Below are 17,671 nucleotides of genomic sequence, written 5' to 3'. Positions count from 1 at the left end.
AAAACACAATATTTGCATTAAGAGTGTATGCTACCTCAAATCGCTTATTTTCCACTCGGCAGGATGTCCATATCTTCCAAACTACTGAATTTTTAAGTTTGAAATTTATGTATGGTAAAGTTCAGGACATAAACTACCTTTCATATGTTTCGAAAACACGATTCCATAAAATTTTCTCGATACAAAAAAATCGCAAAGTTACCTCTATTTTTGTATTAAAACCCTAATATCTTAGTAAATATAGAAGTTATGGACTTGAGATTAAGCATTGTAATTGAAATAAGTATGAACAACATTTTATATGTTGCGTTTTTTAAAAAATAAGTATTGGTAATGTTTGTGGGGAGAAAATAGATATAATTCGCGCGATGAACAACCAAGCGCTCTCAATTCTCATGTGTATTTAGTACGGGTGAAATCTGAATTCGAGCTGAGGTACTGTAGCCCCTTAACTATTTAAAAACATTCCTACGATTGAACAAAAGATTTTTTTTCTATAATTTTTGAGAATTCCATATAATTTATGACCTCAAACAAGATTGTAATGTAATTTTCACCTTTATAGCTGTACTTGTAGGGCCATTGTTGTTCGAAAGTATCGAGTTCCATTAAAAATTCAATATTGTCCAAAAAAAATTTATGACCGGTGCGTCGATTTCTATTGAGTAACAATAAATTAATTAATAGCCGTTATTGCAAGATGTTAAGGATGACATTGATATGATGATATATGATAGTAAATATTTTTGTTATAATATATTCTAGTGTTACTTTGTTAAAGGTGGGTTTTAACATAGATTTACTGGAATCTAATGAGAATGAACCTTTAACCCTTAACTGGAGTCGGGGGTCATAAGTTACCCCAGCGATACCTATTTTACTTAATAACTTTACAATCCGACGTCGTGTGAACCCGTGCATTTAGGTAATCTCATTACGTTGTGGTGCTGCGGGTGACGAACGTGCGTCGCTTGAACTTTCTTAGAAGCGGAGGTACGTATGTATGTGGGGTCAAAATTGACCCCCGACTCCGGAAATGGTTGTATTTTTGTAAATTCATTTTGTTATGTCTTTTTTGTTTTTTTTTTTCAGTGAAATATTAACGTTATGGACGACAATCATATTGCACAGCTTTTAGAGGATGGAAGCGATTGTTCAGACTGATAACCCGTTCGTGATGCCACGTTACCTGCCTGCTATGATGAAGAAATAATAATATAAATAGATCGCTGAAACGAGAACTCTTATGGCCTTTAAATGTTAGTTGTATCGTAGCATGTGATTCTATAGTATTACAGGTGGATAGCAGTGCTCATCAACATCCAACTAGACCTTCGACATGTCAGCAGGACTGTCATAGAAGAAGTGAGCCAGAATCGTTTCAATGGACTAAGGAATCAGCTACACCCGATGATTACTACATACGACCGATTCCAGTCTTCGATGACTTTCAATCTGGCTTTAATTTTATCATATCCGAGGACATAACTGAAATTAGTGTGTTCCAAAATTTTGTTGACAGTACTTACCTACTTTTATATCAACCGTTGTCGAAATGACTAATATGTTTCACAATTACTTTGTGTTGAATGTAAATTTGCAAATACATTCCCGTTTACAGAAATGTTATGATGTGACAATTGCGGAAATGTACATTTTTTCAGCCCTAATGATGCTAATGACCGGGAACCATCATTTATCTATTGAAGAGCATTGGTCTAGTGATATATTACTTCACGCTCCTATATTTTCAAAACTAATGTCAAGAAACAGATTTTGCATGGTTCTAGGGATGCTACATTTCACGCTAAAGATCGAAGAAAATGATTTATTATCGAAGATAGCAAGATGTGTAAATCACGCTAGACAAAAGTTTAAAAGTTGCATAACGCCCTATAAGAATGTTTGTATTGACGAGAGTATAGTACCTTTTAAAGGGCGATTATCAATAAAACAATATGTGCCAAAAAAAAAGAAACCGGTTTGGAATTAAATTATTTTTGTTATGTGATGTATTATTGATTTTTTCACGGGTTTTATTATTGATTTTATTGTTTACTGTGGTGCAGCTACAGATATAGTTGACCCCCTGTAATTTAGGCGTGGGTGGGGCTGTTGTTGCTTCATTACTCAAAGACTTCTTTTACTGTAATCGCATTTATATGTAGATAATTGGTTCTCAAGTCCTTCATTATTTAAATATCTTAACAAGAATGGCATCTTTGCCTGTGGCACAGTTAACAAAAAAAGAAAAGGTATCCCAAAACTTAACAGCAGACTCCAATTGCATGAAATGGAGATGCAATACTCTGCACCATTGATGGCACTGAAATGGCAGGACAAAAAATATATGTACATCTTATCTACTATCCATGACAGTCACATGGAACCATCAATGAGGATATATAGAAATACTGGACTCCCTGTAATGAAGCCAAAAGCTGTTTTAGATTACGCAAAAAATATGGGAAGTGTCGACACCGCGGACATGCTATTGTCGTGATTGCAATGCATACGAAAAACCGAGAAGTGATGCAAGAATTATTTTTCCGTAAAATCGATATACACCTTTTAAATGCGTTCTATTGTTTCAAACAGCTGAAGGGTATGCCGAATTTAAAAATTTCCGAATTCCAGCTATCTGTCATTCGAAAATTGATAGAACGGTATCACACTGCCAATGTTTTGAAACAACCAAGGTCAATAGCAAGATCAAGAAGAGACGATCCCCTTCGTAAAATACCGGAAGACGCAGCACATCATATGGCGTCACGAATGGGTAAATACCAAAGATGCAAGATATGCGCTACCAAAGAAGAACGAAAACATACTCGCTTTACATGTAAAATTTGCAATGTTTTATTTGTGCGCAGCGCCATGTTTTGAGCAATATCATTTATAAAATTATCGTTAAACCAAAGATTGTCATTTTCGATGGTTGATTTCTATAGTAAGTGCTGATTTTTAGATTCAATAACTAAGATTTATAATAGGTATTATAAGACTGACAACCTAGTTCGAAAAATTATGTGTGATTGTTGATTACTGAATCTATAGGTATATATAATAAAATGGTAGGAAAGTCAAAACTGTACATTGAATTTTTTTTAAAGAATACTTGGGCGTTATCTACAATCGATACCGAAGCCAAAAATATAGTTTTTAGAATTTTTGTGTGATCGTCTGTATATATGTCCGGGATAAACTCAAAAAGTACTGCAAGTATTTATTTCAAATTTGGCACGAATATTATTAAGAAATCAGGTCAACATATAGGCTACATATTATCACGCTATCACCTACGGGGAACGAGCAGTGAACCTTTATTTCTTCAACGCATTCTGTAACAGCGTGTAATCTAACGACGCATATTTGAATGTTGTTGTTATTATGTTAATAACCATGCTATAAGCTAGCTTCACACTATAAATAAAGACATTCTGTAGTATATTTAGTAAAAGCATTGCACCCGTGCGAAGCCGGGACGGGTCGCTAGTAATTATATACAATTGTTGATTACTTAATAATTATATACAATTATTGATTTTTATAAGTACCTAATAATTTTTAAATTCCATGACCAATATCTATAACATAAAAATGAGTCGCTGAATGTGTTGCTAAGCGCAAAACTCGAGAACGGTTGGACCGATTTCGCTAATTCTTTTTTTAAAATATTCCTTGAAGTACGAGGATGGTTCTTACGGAGAGAAAAATTCTAAAAAAAAAATTAAAATTTTCTGAAAAAGTCTAAAAACAACACTTCTATACTCCCATACAAAAGATTTGTGATAATACTTAAAAGTCACTGTTAGGCGATACGAAGTTCGCCGGGTCAGCTAGTTTATAATATTTTAAGACTGACTACTTGGTGAGAAGAAAAAAAATTATATACAATTGATAAGTGAAGAATTACTATATACAATTGTTCATTTTAATAATATACAATTTATAGCGTGTGGCTTACTTATAATAATTAGTTAGTATAATCTTAGTTATAATATAGCGGGCAACCCCGTGTAGTTTATTATTTCGCCGCTAGGCTAAGCGAGCGAGCGGAAATCGAGTCAGTGAGCGTGCGACTACGCCGCATGACGTTTCTCTGTGTTCGACGCCCTCCCGGTACACATGTACTACAACTGGCTCCCAACGTGTGTATTAATTACTACTTGGTCGACGAAATTCACTCGGCGAGTAAGTTTAGGGGTTTTCGAACTCATTACGGTACTGTTACGCGGTAAACCATCGTAATCATCTGTCTTCGGTGGCTCAAAACCGATCAACAATGCCGAGAACGCGGAAAATGTCGGAAGACAATGCGGACAATAATGGCGCCGGCGGCGCCGACGCCGCTTCGAATAATACTATTACGCTTTCTCAAGAAACGCTCACTAATTTGCTAACAAGCATTCAACAAAGCCAAAACGAATTTTGTCAACAATTAATTAGAGAAGTACGTTCATCTACACCGCAAGCTAACATGTCGGATTATCTAACGAGTTCAACACATTCTATGAATGGAAATTTCGCGAAGTGTTTGTCGCGTTATGGCGGTCGCCCGGGGGAATCATTAGATAACTTCATAGATGCGGTTATAACATATAAAGAATGTGTAAATGTATCGAACGAAAACGCTCTCCGCGGTTTTTCTATGTTGCTGGAGGGACCTGCCGCGGTATGGTGGCAAGGTGTCAAGCGTTCCACTACATCCTGGTCGGAGGCGCTCACCAGAATTAAAGGTGCCTTCGGTGACCACGACCCGCCTTTTCAAGTTTACAAGCAGTTATTCAGCCTATCACAGGATCTAGAGAATACAGACCTGTTTATAGGAAAGGTACGTGCTTTGTTCGCTAAATTACCTAAAGAAGACCTATCGGAGAAGGTCCAGCTCGACATGGCATTCGGTCTTCTAAGTCCTCGTATACGTAAACGCATCGAGAGAGACAGCGTTGACAGTTTCGAACAGCTCCTCCTAAAGTGCCGTAATATCGAGGACTCGTTGAAAGAAGCTGTTAAGAAACCAAGTTCATTTCAGAAGAGTATGCAGCCTGCTTTGGGTACACGGTCAACTCCGAGTTCGCGTACAGCGCTCCCGGTGAGGTCGTCGCATAGCGCCCCCGCCGATTCCGCGGACTCCGCCGGTACTGAGGTCGGTTCAAAAACAAAAGTGTTGTTCTGTGTTTATTGTAAGCGATCGGGTCACAACAAAGATAAGTGTGAAAAACTTAATAATAATAATAATAAGGCCAGTAGTGGAAAAAGTGAAATTAAGTGTTACGGTTGCGGTGCCGCAAATGTTACGAAATCAAAGTGCAAAAATTGTCAGGACTCTTTTTATTCAATGAACAATAATAATATTAATAATAGTCATAATAATCGTTATTTTAAGTATTGTAAACAAAAGTTATGTACTGAAACTAGCTGTACTTCTAACAATTGTAACAGAGAGGCGAAATCGCGTCGCTGTCGCTACGCGCGCCCGGCGGAGCCCGCCGCGCTAGCGCAGCTGTCAATGCCAAGCGCTGTTAGTGATCCGCAGTCGTTACATTGTGATAACACTTGCTCTCGTGAAATGTATGTACAAGGTAACCCTACGCGTGCCGCAGGGATTTATTGTAATAAATGTTTATCTAATTGTAGTTGTAATAATAGTTATAAGAATAATAATACTATTGTTAGTACTAGTTATAATGGTGTATATGCTAATAATTTTGAGGCACCCTTTCGACGCCCCGTGCTAAATATAAACATTCTAGGGAAATGGGGCACGGCTCTTGTTGATTCAGCTGCTAAAAGCTGTGTAGCCGGCCACACGCTCTACGCTCTCCTACTGAAGTTAGGACACCGATTAGTGCCGTCAACACAAATTGTTAGGTTGGCGGATGGTGTTAGTAGGGAGATGAATGTACTTACTACGGAGGTATGGGTGACTCTTGCATACAAAACACAACTTGTTAATTTTATTATATTTCCTGATTCAAATAACAATGAAAGTTTATTGGGCATAGATTTTCTTACAAAGTTTAATCTTGTTTTTAATTTTGGTGATAATACCTGGCATTTTGCAGATAATAATAAACAAAAATTCGAATTGCAGTTTGAAAGAATGTCACCTATACCTTCGTGTGCCGCCTTAGAGGTGCTAAGGGATGATGAGGCGACTTCACTTACTGATAACCAGTGTGAGATTCTTGCCCAACTTCTTATAGAACATCAGGATATTTTTGAACCAGGGGGAGAGGCGACCCCTTTTGCCGAGCATGTTATAGATACCGGTGATCATTCCCCAATTGCTGTTCCGCCTTACAGGGTGACACCAGCCAAGAAAAAGCTCATGCAGATGGAACTCGATAAGATGTTAGCGGACGATATTGTAGAAGAATGCGAGTCGGCCTGGGGTTCTCCAGCACTTCTTGTACCCAAGGCGAACGGTAAGGTTCGTTTCTGTGTAGATTATAGAAAGCTCAATGCGGTCACTAAGACCGATGTCTATCCTATGCCGTTAATAGACGAGCTTATCCAGTCAACTAAAAGTAACTGTTTTATGAGTACTCTTGACATGCGCAGTGGATTTTGGCAGATTTCAGTTCGGGAACAGGACAGGGATAAGACTGCGTTTTTAACACCATTCGGAGCATATCGCTTTAAGCGTATGCCCTTCGGGTTAAAGAACGCGCCTTCGACGTTCCAGCGCCTTATCGACCGACTACGGTCAGGTGCGTCGCTGAAGAACGTAACTTTACTAGCTTACCAAGATGATCTATTGCTTATATCACAGGGTAGCTTTGAGCAACATGTGTCGGATCTGCGAGCGGTGTTTGAGAGATTACGCCTGTTTAAGCTCCGCGCTAACAGAAACAAGTGTGTCTTTGCACGAGACGAGGTAAAATATCTTGGTCATGTCATCACACAGGAGGGTGTGTTGCCAGATAATGACAAGGTCCGTGCAGTGTTAGAAATGAAGACACCTTTGTCTTTGCGTCATCTTCGCACCTTTTTGCAGACCTGCTCTTGGTTTCGAAAATTCATTCCGAATTTTTCTAATATCGCTGAGCCTTTAACTCGATTACTTAAAAAGAATCGGCCATGGTCCTGGGGTCCAGATCAGGCTAATGCCTTTCAAGAGCTTAAGCAGCGTCTCTCGTCTGCACCGATTCTTATCCAAGCGGATTATAATAAGCCGTTCGTGTTAAGAACAGATGCTAGCAGTTATGCCTTAGGTGCAGTGCTGTTACAGGGTGAAGGCAGCGAGGAGCGTCCAATAGAGTACGCTAGTCGCCTTCTTATCCCTGCTGAGAGAAATTACAGCACCACCGAGCGCGAAGCGCTCGCAGTTGTGTGGGCTGTAGAACGCTTTAGAGGTTATATTGAAGGTCATGAAGTTATAGTTGGTAGTGATCATCAGCCTCTAAAGTGGTTACTTACCTTAAAGTCACCTTCGGGTAGACTGGTCAGATGGGCACTTAAGCTGCAATGCTTCAATCTTAAGTTCCAATATACACCTGGAAAAGCTAATGTCATCGCAGATACGCTTAGTCGGCCTACATGTGAAGAAAGTAATAAAGATGACTGCGGAGTATGCTCCGTAATCATAGACTTACCTGCTAGGAGTCCTGCTGATCTCCGGCGCGCGCAGCTCGATGACCTGGAACTAAAAAAAATTGTTAGTGACCTCGAAGATATATCAGACGCAGATTCTGTAGGTGTAAAGCGTTGGTCGGAAAGAGGTTATTTCTTACAGCAAGGCGTCTTGTATCGTTACAACCCAGATGTGGACTCTGAAGAGCCACAGTTGGTAGTCCCAGCTTCTCTCCGCTCAACTATTTTAAAAGAGTGCCATGATTCAGATATAGCTGGTCATCATGGAGTCGATAGGACATATAATAAAATGTCTCAAACCTTTTATTTTCCTGGCATGCGTAGAGCCATTACTGATTATGTCAAAACATGTGTCACCTGTCAAAAATATAAGTCCTCAAATAAGAAACCTTCTGGATTTTTACAGACTCCTGTGCTCAACCAGAGAGGTGAAGTTTTGGCAATAGACTTGTTCGGCCCACTCCCTCGAGGAGAAAATGGGGAAAAATGGATCTTGTTGGTGGAAGACACAGCAACTCGCTGGGTTGAACTGTTTGCTTTAAAAGATGCAACGTCAGAAGCATGTGCCCGTACGTTGATTGAGGAGTATTTCCTTCGTTATGGTCTTCCTAGACGCATTGTGTCAGACAATGGCGTTCAATTTGTTTCGGCTGTTATGCAGCAATGCATGTTTGTTTTAAATATTACTCAAGAGCTATTACCTTTATATCATCCTTCAGCTAATCTTGCTGAACGTAAAAATAGGGATTTAAAGTTTCAGTTGTCTCGTCTGGTAGATGTAAATCATGCCTCGTGGCCTCAACATCTTCCTTCAATAAGATTTGCTATGAATTCGGCGGTTTGCCAAACCACCGGCGTGTCGCCAGCCTACCTTAATTTAGCTAGGGAACTTCGTTCACCACTAGACGTACAACATGATATCAGGTCAATCCTCAATAAAGATAACTTCGTGCCACAAATTACCCCTTATTTGAAAAGGTTCGTGGACTCGTTTGTTGCGGTCAAGGAAAGGGTCGAATGTCAGCAAGATCGACGTAAAGAATATGCTGATAAATCAAAGAGGCCTACTGAAGTCTTCGAAGTAGGAGATCAAGTGCTCTTGAAGTCGCACGTCCTTAGTAGTGCGCCTAAAAATATTACATCAAAGTTTGTTCCAAAAAGGGATGGTCCTTACGTTATCGCAAAAAGAGCTAGCCCTACAGCGTACCTCATTGCTAATGCCAGCAACCCTGAGGAGATTTTGGGCAAGTTTCACGTATCGGAACTTACACGTTTCTTTAGCCGGGATAGTTCGCCTCCGCGCCCCATAGTTCCCAAACGTCGAAGAGGACGTCCTCGTAAACATGCTTGTCCGGTATGTTCTGTATGTTTTAATGCGAGTTCATGAGCGGGGGCGTTCTCACGAACTCGAGGGGGAGTGTATAGCGTGTGGCTTACTTATAATAATTAGTTAGTATAATCTTAGTTATAATATAGCGGGCAACCCCGTGTAGTTTATTATTTCGCCGCTAGGCTAAGCGAGCGAGCGGAAATCGAGTCAGTGAGCGTGCGACTACGCCGCATGACGTTTCTCTGTGTTCGACGCCCTCCCGGTACACATGTACTACAAATTAAAATTTTAAAAAGCAAAAGCAAAGATTACGATTATTTTTTCTTATTCTGAAAATTATCTGGCAGCTTCAACATCATCTCTAACCCCCACCCCACTCTCATAAAACTTTTCTTTTGTTTTTAAGTTGGGTTACACTTGTGTGCCAGAACCACGGCTGTCATGGAGAATAGAGAATGCTCTATGCTCCATGACGGCTGTCGTGAGTTCGAATAACGTATTAGATCCGATGAAACAAATTAATATACTCGGTGCGTACCCATATATTAGTGTATTGTCTATGGTGCGTACGATGCTAGCCTTAGTTAAAAGAAATATTTACATGCGTTAAATCTTAAGGCTGGCACCGACACCTCTAAATTAATAGCAGGCTTTTAAACTTTTAGTACTCCCTTTTTAGTTATTATCTAATAAGAAAAATTAAAAATTTGAATTTGGTTAATTTTTTTTTAAATTACTTTTCGTGTATATATCGATTAGATTCAAAATCGATATATACCGTGCGGCTTGCATGCGGCACAGCACGTGTCTAAGAAAGTTTTGACGACAAAAAATAGTGTTGTGCTTTACTATTATTATTTTTGTAATGTTTGTTTTTCATTTATGTTATTGTAAGTATATATAATGAGTTCAATATAATACAAGAAAAATATTGAAAAGATAAACCTTCCTAGATTATATAAGTAGTCATTTATTGCATAAAAACCATAAAAACAAGTAACTATGTGGTACTCGACGCAACACTATTTTTTTCGTAGGTATTTTTATTTTATGCCTTGGCGTACAGGGCACGGGAATGGATTTGAGGCGTGGCGGTCAAAAGGTTAAAAATGTTATAAAAAAATTTAATCAGATGAAGTTATTTAATTTCCTTGGATATGTACGAAGGTAAATCTCGCGAACAAGCTTTTATATTATATAAATTGTGTAATTATGTTGTGTTGATTGTGAAAGTTATTTCTAGCGCATTTAAAACAGGAAGCTTGTTTTTAAAGTTACTTTTCATTTATTGGAGTTCATTGTTTTGAGTTTTTATTTCACTGCTCCGGTTTGAAAAAAATATGAGTAAAATCTATTGAACGAAAGACCTCGTTACGTTTCTCGTAACGCCATCTATCGGAACAAAATAGAGTTCCGTTAGACGTCGACGTTTTCTAATAACGCTATCTATCGGAACCCAATAGACGGCGTTATTGAAGTCTATTATTTACCCTTTGGTGTTATAGTAGTCTTTTTTTTAGACTAGTAGTATTAGTGCCTATTTAGATAGTGATGATGATGATGATTTCTCGAGATACTCGGTAAAAATTTGGCACCCATATTGCAGATGTATTAAAATTTTTAGCAAGCCCTTACACTAATACCCATATTAAAGGAGTACATTAAAATTACTAGTCCGTTTCGTTCACAAATTAAGAGAGAAGAGGGCGTGCGTTTGGTTTTTATGGGTTGAAAATGTATAAGAAATTGTTTTACTTCAAACTCCAGGACTTAACAAATCGTATTCCCGGTATTTGAATACCGTAAAATGAGCCGGTATGACTAATCTAACCTAACAGTAGGTGCTGGTACAATAAAACACAGGTGCTAGCGGTAATTATTTAATACGAGCTAGTGCGCGGCCACCTTGGCGGCGATGCGCTTGTCGCGCTCCTCGGCGATGGTGAGGCGCACGCCCTTGCCGCGCGGCAGCGAGATGTACGCCTTCGTGCCCTTGCCGATGATGAACACGTTGTTCAACCTGCGGGGAACATCGGTATTAGCGCCTTACACGCTCACCAATAACTCTCACTTCAATTCAGAAATAAACAGTCTGCTTTAGACCACACCACAGAGAATGCTAAGATGGATGTGTGGAGTAACGAGGAAAGATCGGATTAGAAATGAGTATATAAGGGGAAGTTTGAAAGTAGCATCCGTGACAGAGAAAATGAGGAGCAATAGGTTAGCATGGTATGGGCATGTAATGAGGAGGGATGAACGCTATGTTGGTAAAAAAATGTTAGGGATGAATGTCGAAGGACGAAGAGCGATCGGCAGACCGAAAAAGCGATGGATGGATTGTGTGAGTGAGGATATAAGAAAGAAAGGAGTAAGCACTGAAGTGACGAATAATAGAGAGGAATGGAAGAGGAAAACATGTTGTGCCGACCCTACATATGTGGGATAAGGGCAGGAAGATGATGATGCTTTAGACCACACGACTGACGTAAAACTTCTTTAGCTCCATCTATTTATTTATTTTTTTGTTTTATATCACTAGGTCGGCAAACAAGCGTACGGCTCACCTGATGGTAAGAGATTACCGTAGCTTATAGACGCCTGCAACACCAGAAGTATCGCAAACGCGTTGCCGACCAAATCCCCAATCCCCCCCGGAAGTATGGTCACCTTACTCACCAACAGAAACACAATGCTGCTTGAAAACAGTATTATTTAGCTGTAATCTTCTGTAACGTCGAGGTACTAACCCAGTCGGGCTGCTCCTTATTTTGAGCAGGAAATTCCTGCTGTGCCCTACCTCAGTTACCTTATTTATATATGTATATAAACAATAGGCCTGCACTGTGTCTTAGATATACGAAACGTAACTCTTCTTTCGATCTTCACTAACTTATATCTCCCTCTAAACTTTCATTCGCCTTGCCCGATCACACTTTTCGTAACGCTTTCGTCAAGCATTCACCACCTTATTCCCCGTCATGCGTAAAAAAGTTTTACTTCGAAAAGTGTATCACAGTTCTATTCTCAACTAACTCCTTTAATAAAATAAAATAATATTTTATTTACATTGAATGTAAAAGTAGAATTCAAGAATAGAAGTTAAAATATTATCTGGAACTTTTTTCGAGTAGTGTAAGATAGTGTAAGCATCCAAATAGCTTAGATAATAAACAGCAGGAAATATCCTGCTCGTAATCTGGATTAATTCCTACTGAGAAAGTACCTCCTTACAAAAGATCACAGCTAAATAATACTGCTTGTAAACAGTATTGTCTTCTCTTGGTTAGTAAGGCGACTAGAGCTTCTGATGTTGCAGGCGTCTTATAAGCCACAATAATAACTTACCATTAGGTAAGCCGCATGCTTGTTTACAAACACATTATTATAAAAATATCTAGAATAAATTAAGACATTACAATTACCTAGTGGCAAATGTGTGTCCTGTTGAGTCCTTAATGTGGACAATGTCGAAGGATCCTGGATGTCTCTCACGGGACACAATTGTGCCCACACGCCCCAAGTTACGACCTCCGGTTATCATACACAGGTTTCCTGCAAGATGACAAAATAAATGTATCACACTCAATGGCATTAATAGAATATGAAGGCTGTGTGGGGAGGTCTGGAAACACAACACAAACACCCAGACCATGACATATCTCTGCCTACAAAACCGATTCAACCTACGACTGCTAGACCATCAGCCAGATTCATTATTAAAAAATTACATGAAGTGCATCAGAGAATGATTCAAACCAAGATATGAAATTAATGAATTATGAATTAATAATTATGACATTTCAGACACGATCACAACTCCATTGTATTGGTATGTCACAGTTACAAGTTTTAAATTATTTGGGATTATCCTAAACATGTCATAAAATTAAAATTTGTAGTTAGATAATTTTTTTATTTTTTTTATTTCATACATACAATAACTTTTAGTTACGGTTATGGAACTCCTAGTACACCCTAATTCACAGTGTATTAAAAAATTTATAATAAATATAATTCAGAAAAATAGGATAGCTGAGAAAAAAAATTGCACTAGTGTTAACGGATAGCTGTTTAGCCCTATACCAGATATTTGGCCAACCATAATATAGCTGGACAGAATATTTGGCCAACCTTATAGCATACGATATTCAGCCACTGAATATCCAGCGTAATTACCGTTACGCGAAGGTAACTACATTGCTGTTTAGTACATTACACAAAGACCATATTCAACACTGGCTAAAAAAAATTGAGAAGAGACAGAATTACAGACTTTGTAAATTACCTCCCGATATGTAACTTATAATGAGGAAACAACTCTACTAACCTGATTCAAACTTGATGAAGTCCATAATTTTGCTTGTGGCAATGTCGAGCTGGATAGAGTCATTCACTTTGATGAGTGGGTCGGGGTAACGGATTGTACGGCCGTCGTGTGTCACTAAGTATGGGACATTCTTAGGTCCAGTACCTACGTTACGAACCTTGCAGAGCTTGTACTGAAAAGATAGATATCTGATGTAGAGAAGTAGTAGGAATTATAAGCTTTTTAATAAACCCATTATGTTTTAGAGATCTTTTTATACAAAAACTATACATTATAGGATATCTTTATCATACAATAACCATGCTTTAACATGTTTTAAATGAATTATAACATTGCAGATCGCTTGATGACATCTTAGTATACCTACATTTATAATAAATTGAATTTAATGGCTGAGTAGTGACAATTTAAATTCTAACCTTATTTGCAGTTGTTTTATGTTTTTGATATTTATTATTTGAGTGAAGTAAAATTAATAATTTTAATCTATTTTTATTATTCTAATATTGTAAGTGAGAAATCCGAGTCTATAAACTACATAAATCGCTTAATATCAGGTGAACCGTGCAGTTGTTTGCTGACCTATTTGTATTAAAAAAAAATACCAACCTTAGCTTCCTCGGGTGTGATACGGTGGATGGTGAAACGTCCCTTAACATCGTAGATCAGTCTGAACAATTCATTGGTCTTCTCAATTGAGACCACATCTGAAATAATACATTTTGGTTTCGTAAGTTTTTACTTAATTCTGACTAAAACAAAATTACGTAGTACAGTTATAACATAATTTAAATAGTTATAAAGGCAGTATAAACACGTGAAGGAATAACAAATTAATTATCTTCATCATTACAGCCTATACAGTCCACTGCTGGACATAGGCCTCCACAAGTTTACGCCAAAAATAACGTGAACTCATGTGTTTTGCCCATAGTCACCACGCTGGGCAGGCGGGTTGATGACCGCAGTACTGGCTTTGTCGCACCGAAGATGCTGCTGCCCGTCTTCGGCCTGTGTATTTCAAAGCCAGCAGTTGGATGGTTATCCCGCCATCGGTCGGCTTCTTAAGTTCCAAGGTGGTTGTGGAACCTTGTTATCCCTTAGTCGCCTCTTACGACACCCACGGGAAGAGAGGGGGTGGCTAAATTCTTTAGTGCCGTAGCCACACAGCACCCGTAGCCACACAGCACACCATAGCCACACAGCAGCAGCAATTAATTATCTTAGGTTATGGTATTTTCATAAGTGCTTTTGAAGCAAACTTGATTAAATATTTGATGATGATTTTGACATCAACAATAATATAATTAAGGAAAAGTAAAATGACATATTTACTACATTTCCATTTTGTAGTAATTTCGAAAGTTCCCAATATTTTAACATTGTTTTAATAAATACACATCATAAACTCAGAATGACTGACAAGACACATTTTATTTATCCTATTTTACTGTAATACTGTTGCTAAAATAATGCTGTTGTGAGACTTTAATTAAACAAATATATAGAATACTGGCCAACTAGTTTTTCCACTATAGCAATCATTAATTAATTTTAAATTAGACTTTTTTTGTTGTAGTTTTTTTTTCTTTTGTACAAATGATTGTCCTGACAATAAACAAACAAAAATTAATTAGACACAATTAGGCACACTAATTACGTAGTACTATGATATAGAGATTGTCTACGTTACATTTCATTCTATATTTACTGAATAAAAGTGTCAATGCAGCAACGGCGTAATGTTCCCACGGATTTAGTTTTAATAATTATTTTTGTAAAAGCGATCATTCCATATTTCCACATCGAAGTGGAATCATGTTTATAGGATTAAATTGTTTTAGTTAAAATATTAATAAAGTTAATTTTAAAGTAATTTCGGTTTTTTTTTTTCGATCTTCTGTCTGTCGCAAACGTAATTCACTCGTACATACTTTTTAGCAAATCATTTTCATTACATTTTTTATAGTCAACTTTACTCAGTGTTTTGTCTAGTCTACATAAAACTAACAAATTAATATGTGCTTTCTGGCAATAATAAATTAGTTAGTGGCAAAAGTATTAAACTTAATAGTATGTAAGTATGAAGAATAAATCAACATTATAAGTGTTGGTATTGAAATAAATAATTTACCATTATTGACAATCCGACAGCACAATAATCACAATTACTGGCTGTTGCTTTATAATTTACAGGTTAAATTCACGTTTATGATAAGTAATTCCATAGGAAATACATATTATTATTCCGGTCTAGGTTAGTCTACATCTAGCCATTAACAATGTGTTAGGTATGTTTACAGAGCCCTGATATGGTATTGTCACCTTACTAGGAAGCACTGACTATGAGATTACAATTGTTAACTTAGAAAATAGACAGGAAAGTTGAACTCACCCATAAATCCAGCTGGGTAAGTGGGATCAGTTCGGACTTTGCCGTCCACTTTGATCAGGCGCTGTTTCACGATCTTGAGGACCTCATTACCGGTGAGCGCGTACTTGAGACGGTTACGCAGGAAAATGACGAGCGGCAGACATTCCCGCAGTTTGTGGGGACCGGTGGACGGCCGGGGCGCGTACACACCCCCCAATTTGTCCAACATCCATGCTTTGGGCGCGTTTAAACGCTTCAAATGCTTTTTTGGTCCACGAGCCTAAAAGAAATCATGTTAATTTTAAATCACATAACCTTCAAAAATAGTACCATAAAAACCTTTTCCTGAGAAGTTCTTAAAACTGTTTCCCAGTGTTCACTGTATTTACTATCTACATTATTAACAAAATGTTTTTACGTATTTTCGAGTCGACTTTACTGTTTTTGTTGTATTTGTTTTATCGAACGCAATATAGCATGAACTCCAAAAATAGTTCTAGCACACATAATTTGAATAATTAGTCTACGCTTTCATCACTCAAAATATTTAATTTAATTTAAGTTAAAGTAGATTTAAACGGATTAATCGCGGAATTTGTGGAGAAACTCACCATGTTGGACACAAAATTTAACAAGAAAGAAAGTAAACGTCAACCACACGTCAAGGAGTTCAACACAAAATCGAACAGATTACAAAGCTGATCGAAATGACAGATGTAAAAAGAATCGACATTTATATCAATCGATTAATTTTTATTATAATCGATTTAGATATTCGATAGTAGTCGATTCTTCATTATTAATAATTTTTAATAAATCGATTAAGTTAAATGTGCTCTATTCTTTCCTAAAATCAAAAAGATAACATACAATATATACCAATAAACTTTGATGCTGGGATCCAATGTTTTAATCAAATATAAATATCAATATATTATTGAAGTGAATATCCCTATTTTATGTCAATTTAAAACCGTTAGACAAGGGTTTTAAAAAATCACTAACTCAATGGCTTACAAAACTATACTATGAAGAAGCGGAAGCTTTACTTGAAAAAGTTAACTAAAAATATGCAAAACGCAACACCAACAAACATATACAGACACAGTCATACACAAATTCTCAAACACAATCACTCACGCAAACACACACACACATACACACACACAAACACGCACATACATGAATAAACTGTTTTTTCTCTCTTGTGATTAAATTAAGATAATGTTATGTTTTATTTTAGTAGTATGAATATGGAAGAGTGGGATATTTTAACACAGGTAAAACACTTACATAAAAGTATGTCCCAACAACGGTTTCATAATAAGTAAATGTTTTTTCTAAATAAATTATTTTTATTTTATTATGGGTGCGTTCCACTAAACGACTTCAACGAATGTAACGCCCTCTCTATCATTATATGACATAACTGTTCGCGACCACATCGCGCCCATTTCGCACTCAAAATATTGATAGATCAGAGTTGGCTTTCATCAAAATGTGGCAGGAATTTGAAAAAACAACCGTCAATGTCAAATCGTAAATGTCTTCAGAACTTGATGAACTTTCCGAGTCATTATCCTTCATTCGTTTCGTCAAAAACACAACGATAAATTCACGGGAATCTATGTTAAATTAAGTTTTATTTCAATCCATGCGAAATATTTACTCCACAGCTGCGTGATTTATCATGTCACCATATTGCGAGCACACAGTGCTTTCCACCTATAAAATTCGCCTAGAATACCAGCGGCGTTTTTACGTTAGTGGAACGGCAATTTCAGTGGTCATGGTCGATGGCGTTACGAGCCTTAAGTGGAATGTCGCCTAAAGAAGGTAGAAAGGAGGAGAATCATATCATATTTGAGAAAAGTTGAAATAGTTTCCATCATATAGCATGCATCAACACAACTTGTATCACCATACCAACAAGCAGGTTTACCCTCGCCTATAGATGTTTCATAGTAAAAACCTTCCACAATCGCGCTGATGTAGACAAAGGGTATGGTATGAATGTAGCAATTGTAGAGGAAATGAA

The 17,671-nt window shown here is 37.5% G+C and overlaps 1 protein-coding gene across 1 annotated transcript; it reads right to left on the bottom strand.

Annotated features, from left to right (window-relative positions):
- Positions 1 to 10,796: 10,796 nt before the first annotated feature.
- Positions 10,797 to 16,351, bottom strand: LOC123654445 (40S ribosomal protein S4). The gene is made up of 6 exons (XM_045590348.1): positions 16,245 to 16,351; positions 15,655 to 15,913; positions 13,869 to 13,966; positions 13,260 to 13,431; positions 12,355 to 12,484; positions 10,797 to 10,949 (listed from the first exon to the last, which is right to left on the bottom strand). The coding sequence occupies exons 1-6, from the start codon at positions 16,245 to 16,247 to the stop codon at positions 10,820 to 10,822; spliced, it is 792 nt and encodes a 263-aa protein (XP_045446304.1). The 5' UTR covers positions 16,248 to 16,351; the 3' UTR covers positions 10,797 to 10,819.
- Between the last annotated feature and the right edge of the window lie 1,320 nt (positions 16,352 to 17,671).

The sequence above is a fragment of the Melitaea cinxia genome, chromosome 6 (genome assembly GCF_905220565.1).
Source record: "Melitaea cinxia chromosome 6, ilMelCinx1.1, whole genome shotgun sequence".
Taxonomy (NCBI): Eukaryota; Metazoa; Arthropoda; class Insecta; order Lepidoptera; family Nymphalidae; genus Melitaea; species Melitaea cinxia.
The sequence above is the reverse complement of the archived record's forward strand: the minus strand, read 5'-3'. Positions and strand labels throughout refer to the sequence as shown.